This window comes from Anser brachyrhynchus (genome assembly GCF_964034855.1).
Source record: "Anser brachyrhynchus genome assembly, chromosome: 3".
NCBI lineage: Eukaryota > Metazoa > Chordata > Aves > Anseriformes > Anatidae > Anser > Anser brachyrhynchus.
This window is the reverse complement of record NC_137696.1, coordinates 24020543-24028030: the sequence shown is the minus strand read 5'-3', so window position 1 is coordinate 24028030 and position 7488 is coordinate 24020543. Positions and strand designations below refer to the sequence as shown.

The following is a 7488-nucleotide window of genomic DNA, read 5'->3' as shown; positions in this document are numbered from 1 at the left end:
TGTGTGAGAACAGATTAGTTATATACAGTGCTAATGATTATGCAGCTCAAAAAGGAAGCGATCCAGGAAAGAGGGATAGATTGAAATAAAAAGAATGAAATGTGGGCACTACTACTAACAAGGTTGATAAAAGGAGTAAATGTAAACCACACCAAACCAAGCATTATTCTGCATTCACCTAACTGGTGGAAATCCCTATTGCAGGACACCAGCATGGCAGGTGTACTCAGGAAATGATTAAATATCCCGAAGACAGGAACTTTCTAGCTCAGGGTGGCTACATTGGCTATGTCTGAGGCCGTGTATGCCTCAGACATAGCATGTCTGGTGCTGGGAGTTACTCCTTCTCTGATAGACTGTTGCAAAATAACATTCATTATCTTAACCAGTGCTGGAGGTAGGACACCGGATTAGATAAATCATTATATCCATTTTGCAAGAGGGCTGGCAGTTTCATTAATAAATAATTCTAACTAAGGGGGAGAGAAAACCTGCAGAGGACTACAATCCTAGATACAGCCTGGCCACAGCAGAGAGTTTCCAGTGATTCCCTTTTTGATACTGGGCAACATCAACTTTTGGAAAGAAATATAAACAATGGCAATGAGCTTGTAATTTATATTTTATTTTGCACAAGCTTGCATATATACTGCACATACATTCAGTTTAGAGAAGATGGAAGGCACACAAGGCAATTGAACTACTGTATCTTTTAAGTGGTACAAAGCAAAAAGGTAAAAGTCTGGAGAGTATACAAAAGCTTTAAACACACAAAATAAAATCCACCCCCCCAAAAACATTTTTCCTGTGTTTATCTTAAATTTAGTAGCTGCCAAGCTAGAATTGTAACTTTTTTTTTTTCAATCAATTGTCTACTGCACCTTTTTTATTTTTTTTTTCAAACAGACAGGGGAGTCTTATTGTTTTATCTTGTCATCAATTAATATTACAGTACATCCTTGGTAATACAAAATTGTACACCTTCATCAAATAAATTAGGATAAATTAAACCAATAAATTATGCAAAGTCTTCAGAACAATAGACAACAACAAAAAAATCCACAGTTGAAATTGCCTCTAGCTAAAAAATAAAATAAAAAAAAATCAAAAATTGACTTTATCAGTTCAATTATTGTACTATCTTCAAATTAAAGGGTCTTTATTACAAAAAAAAGAGCTTAATAATGCTATTTACAACATATTGCTAAATAATATAAAGGCAGTGTTTTGTCACTTTTGTAACTATATACATACGAGTAATGGCTGGGACAATATCAGTTTAAACCTTAACCTTTGACTCTTCTGGGCAGCATTTAAACCAACCTAAAGAGGCTTTTTTTTTTCTTTTTTTTTCCTTCTTTTTCAGTTTCTGACTCTTACATGTTACATGGTAATGAGATGGTTATCGTGTTTGTCTAATATTTCACTTGAGTGGTATACTTAATGCAGAAAGGATGGATTTTAGAGGAAAATGTAAGCTCGCTGTTTCTTCTAGATTTGTTTCTACATATCCCAGTATATTTGTGCATTTGGAAGGTGGCTGCTTCGGGAGGGAGAGGTGACTGTGGCTCAGATGAAAAGACTAAATAAAGTCATAGTGCCACCACCTTTCGTAGACTAAAAAGGATATTCCTAAGAAGATACAAAGGTTAAATACCAGTTTTCATCCCAGCTCTAAATATGAGCTTTTTTAGCTTCAGTTTATAGATGGTTTACAACCAACAGTTCTACAGAAAACAAAATTGCATTTCCTTCAACAGAACATTTAAGTGCAATACAGTAACTGCTTACTCATATAAACCAGTTACATTCCTTAAGGGGAGCTTTTTGAAAACAATGCGTATTGGAATTTTCAAACACATAGTTGGTACCAGAAGGAAACATTTGCACTATCAACACCAATGATTACTATATAATACACATGGCAAATATAGTTTTTGCTTTCACTTCTCATGTACAGTGCTCGTTTTTGGGGGTTTTGTAAACCACTTTCCATTTTTATATATATATATATCTTTCTGTATATATATATATGTATAATCTTTCAATGCTGCTGGTGAAAATCCTATCTTTAAAGCCACAAAATCTTCACCTTTATTTCTTAATTAATATCAACCTGTGGAAAAAAACATTTTTCTATTAACTGACTTCCTATACATAGAAAAAAATTCTGCAATTTTACAGAAACTGTATTACCCATTCCCTTGACATCTGATGAAAGAGACTTAACTTTTAAAAGTAGAGAGCTGGATTTTCAAGAATGCTTTCAACTATCTATACAGTTACTGTAGTGTTTCTTATAAATTCAACAGATGTTTTCAGAATGTAGTTATTAAAATCTTATGTCTTTACGCAAGAACAGCCTTAAGGTTGAATATTTACATTGCTTTATAAAAGTTCCCCTCGGTTTTCAATGTTCACCCACATACCTGGTACAGTAACAAAGATTCTGCAAACTTAAAACACTTTAATTAAATAATACTCAGAGGCACAAAGCAAACCTCAGGAATACATGGGTGAACACTTTCTTAAATAATTACTACATTCTAACATCTTCCACATGTTTACCATTAAATGTGAAACGTTCCCATTAAACAACCAGAGATACAGTAAGAATTAAATGTTTTGTAGTTTCAAATAGAACATTCTTTTCACAAAACATAACAAATGTCTAAAATAGGTTCTTAATCTAGATAGGAAAAAGGTAAGCTTTTCACTTCATACGCATATTTTGTGTGTGTGTGTGTTTCTGTGTATATATACATACATACACACATTCTGTGTGACTACATATGTATATGTATATGCACATATGTCACGTATGAAATATTGCTTCTATACTACTTTTCATCAGGCTAAGAAAACACAAGATTTGCACCACAGTTACAAAAAATTGGCTTCTACAAGAATTTTCAAAACTTGAATGCTGCTCAAACAATTGAGAAAAAATAATTTGCGTTATCAAACTGTTCTAAAAATTCTCTTCTTCAAAAACGTATTCTCCTGCTTTGTTTTTTTTTTTTTAATTTTTAAAAAGACACAAAATATGCATAGCTATCAACAGTATGTCAAACAGCCGGAAAAAAAAATTAGTGTTTATTGCAGCTGTAGTAATTGAAAAATAAAGTTTAAAAGATGAAAATTGTAAGCCACAGAAGGCACAAGAACAATTGTACTTGTGGGGGAAAAACTGGTATTTTGAAGGATTTTTTTTATCCTTCCGCTGGTGCATTTAAGGTCTAGACTATAGGCACAGACTATAACCTCAAGTTTATATGCAGAAATAAATTTGAATTAGCAGTAAATGAATGGCAACATGGGATTTCTACATGGAATTTGAAATTCTTTCCCTATGTAAGCTTCTCTTTACAATAAAAGTAGCCTCCTGCCTTTTAGCCATTTTAGTGAAATAGTATTGAGATCATTTGGAAAAAAAACACTTTTCTGCTTACAATTTAGTAGGAGCTATGCCATGTATTTATAATTTTAGGTGTGTTCGGAGGCACAAAGGCAATATGGCTATAAAATGCAGAAAAATCACATAACTGAAATGATCAAATTATCATGTGTTCCTTTTTCAGACCAAGGAGGTTTTATTTTTCTTTTAAGATGAAATTTCTACTCTTAATTCCTATGCCTCATTTACTATTGAGATTATGCTACTTATAAATAAATAAATAAATGCAACAACATCAACTGTTGAGTACACAATTTCACTTATTTAGATTATGTGAATCACATTGCAGCCAAATAATAATAATATTAATATTAATAATAATAATAATAAACATAATAAAAGTAACGGTAAAATCACAGATCAGGATGGTAGCTAGTAGTATGTCCACATAGTATGACTAAAGTATGGCTTTGCTTTCTTACGTCCAAGGTGACAATGCAGTGTTATATTTTGTATCTGATGGTATGCCAATGATGAACTTGCTATATTAAAACTTGAGCATTTTATGCCACTTCTTCCCATAAATCAAAAAAAAAAAAGTGCATGAATACAATTTTCATCCTTTCTTACTCAGAATTCACTGGAGTTACATCTTTATGAAGTGTAATGTTTACCAAATCATGCACACACACACAAAAAGAAAACCAAAAAAAAAAAAAAAGGGAAAAGAAAGAAAACTAAAGGAAACAAAACACAAGAAAAGAAAGAAAAAGACACATCCTGTCTACTGTGAGGATATGTACAGTATTAGGTACTCTCAGGGAGTCTAAGATCAAGAAGATTTGTTTTGCTTTTAATGCATAGTGAAAATGTTGGCACTTCATCCCATGCTATTGTCTGCATTGCCTATACTCCAAAGATACTGCCAGTGCTTGAAAATACTGACAGGGAATCGTAGGATTGTGCTGTTTAATTTGAAGTCAGCAGGTTTTTAAGGCTTTCTGCTGACAATAATTGCTTTCATACATTTCTGTCTATCAGCAGTATTTGTAAATGAAGTGAAATTGCAATGATCAGGTCAGCTCTTTAGTCACATGGGTAAACTTTCACTCTCCAAAGTCAAAATGTAATTTTAAAATAAAGAAATAAGATATCAATATCCTCGACGGTCTAAATACAATTCTTAGCTAATTAGGAACTTTCTCTAGACTCAGACTGAATTATGTAGGGGAAAATACTATTGACGATAACAATAAATTCTTACTGCATCTGTACAAAAGACGACAGAGAAAATGACAAATACAATAGCAAAGAGTGCTATAGCATATTCAACCTTCCCCCAAACTTTTGGAGACAATACCTTTCTGAAAACGTGAGACAAGGAGAGCCATTGAAGAAAGCACAAGAACTAGCAGCTAGCTTTCTTTCCATGTGCTGACATATCGTGGTATAGCATTCAGGCGAATCCAGATCCATCACGGATTTTACACTGTAGCTCAGATTTTGGTAAAGACTAGCTCCAGCTTCAGAGGACAAGTGCAGCACATTGCTCAAATAGATTTTTGTTTTGTTTTGTTTTAAGCTGCACTTACAGTAATTTAAAAAATCCAATTTGGCTATCTGAAACCTGCATAGCCAGGAGGACACTGTGATTTTTGTATATGCTTGATTAGATTTTTATGAAAATGTAATTTTTATTCTTCTGATTAGGAAAAGACTAATTATATTTTACAGCTACAAACAAGTCTTTTTTTTTTTTTTTTTTTTTCCCCTCAGCATTGTGAGGTGAAGATGCTTTCTTCTACTATATATAAGATCATTCAAAAAGTGCTTTTCAGGACAGATGTCAAATACAGACAGAAAACTTTGTATACTGGAAAGGGGATTTCTGGGGGCAGAACAGACTAAGAAAAGAATAAATTTAGGGACTGATGCCACTTGAAGTAAGACCAAGACATGGCAATTTAGTACACTGCAGGTTTCATTTTTACTCTATGGAGAGTGAAATGCTTCCGTTTTAATAAGCTGACCGTATTCTAAAATTAGAGTGGTTGATACAATATTGTGCATGAATTACTGGCCTCACCCTGCAAGAATGGTATTTGATTTGTGCAAATGTCCCTTGCTGCAATTTAGAAAAACAAAAACCTGGCATGTTGATTACTGGTGCAGGGTATTTATCATTTCTGTAAGGAAAAGCATGAAGAATAGGGTTTGCTTTTTCGGTACCACTTCTTGGAGTGAGTACCTAAAATAGATGTTGTAGCTTTTTGAAGTATGAAACAAAATCTAGTTATTGGTTTAAAAGTATATAAAATAATAAAAAAAAAGAAGCTCCAAGCTCATGAAGTGACTCCACAGAGTTCAGACCTTTAGCAGTATAAACATAATATAAACTTCATTGTCTGTAGTATTGTGCCATGACATTAGTCTCACTAAGACAAAATGCCACTTTGCAGCAAGCAATAAATCTGACAAAGCGTTTTTAAACATAATGCCCTAACTCGCTAAGACAGACTTTTACACGCTTCCAAACTCTTCTCCCTGAAAATTAACCCCATTTATTCTCCAAATGTTAAGGGTCTCGGGTAAAAGTAAACCGAAGGCTGAAGTAAAATAACCATCCCCTTGGAACTGAACGAAAACTCAAATCCAGAAGGGATCACAGTCTAATTTCATATACATATATATGTATGTGATACACATATATATGAAATTAAAATAGAGACACACATGACTTGGGCATCAGAAGGGGACTGCTACTTTCATACATTCATAAATAGCTGCTGAACTCTCTACTCATGAAGAAGCTCTTGTAGGCAGTTTGGGGATTTGAAAATCTCAGGGACCTCACTGTCCAGCTTACAGATGACCTTGTATATGGCCTTCTTCCAGGAAGGATCAACATCTTTGCCTGCGATAATGGCATTGAAAAACTCCCGTAACGTGATCTGAGCCACTTCCAGGAATCTCTCTGGAACCTGCTGATACAAGGAGACAATGGCATTAATACAGTTTTCAATTTCAAGTCTCTGGTTCTTCAAAGGAAACTGAGCTAAGTTCTTTCTTTCAGAAAGAGGCTTACATAGCACCTGCATTTTCTAAATGTGGCAGCCTTCTATTCTCTTATGCAAAGCTGTTATATATAGTAGTATAGCAATAACTTTTATAACATGTGTTAGAGATCTTTGTGAAGTCTACTGACAGAATGTAGGTAACAAAATGTTACTGTCTGAGTTTGGAGAGTGGGGATTTATAGGATATAATTAGCAGGAGGGGAAACAAACACAATTGTCTTTAAGGAGAGAAATCCCAGTCTGATATTTTACCCATGCATTTATGACTATGTTCTCCACTCTACGTGGGGACTAATACATGTCATGCATGCCTAGAAAACTGTCTGTACCTTCATGCTTAACTTTGGTCACAGCCAGTGCTGAAAGCTACCAAAGAAATAGGATATCTCTGAATGTTGTTCGTAGTTGAAAAACAAGCAAGCAAACAAGCCTTCCGCGAACGGTTTGGTTCTGTGGCTGCTGTGCAAGAGACTCCTGTAAGATGGCCTTCTCGGGAGCCACTATGGTCTTCCCTTCTTTTTCAGAAGGCTACAAATAAAATCCCAACCCCTTCACTGGATGCACTGTGCTCCAAATGACGTTACTCGCTTTTTCACTACGGAGTTGCTTCTCTCCTTGTCAATACAAAGATGCTTTCATCATAGATTAGTCATAACAGGAGAAGAGAAATTAGGTGTGTCAAACTCATCTGGGTTTTCTACATGTCACTGTCATCCCACAGGTGAGCCAAACGGCTGCTAGCAGGGGCACTCCACTCAGAAACCCCTAAACAACGAGTGAATGTTAAAAAACACAATTGACTCCAAACTTTGGTAATTTACCCTACATAGTTGCCTCAGACATCAGCACCACCTTCTTACCCTCTTCCTTAAACGACTTGAAAGCCATCACCACAACAAACTGCAGGTCAGTCGCAACGTTGAGGTCATCTCCATAAGGGTATTGTTTTCCATTTTTATCACGGAAATATGGCTTCACTGCGCTAGAACTGCTAATGCACGGCCGGCCACTGGC

At 34.9% G+C, this 7488-nt stretch overlaps 1 protein-coding gene across 4 annotated transcripts in view; it reads right to left on the bottom strand.

Moving 5' to 3' along the window:
• Positions 1-604: 604 nt before the first annotated feature.
• The window catches only part of PROX1 (prospero homeobox 1), a 48641-nt gene continuing 41757 nt past the window's right edge, over positions 605-7488 (bottom strand). For 3 of the 4 annotated variants that reach the window (XM_080587215.1, XM_080587216.1, XM_080587217.1), the window contains exon 5: positions 605-6381. In XM_080587215.1, the coding sequence (XP_080443341.1) occupies positions 6193-6381 (189 nt within the window). In that variant the 3' untranslated portion in view covers positions 605-6192. The remainder of the gene's footprint in view (positions 6382-7488) is intronic. The other variant, XM_080587218.1, reaches the window with a different exon arrangement.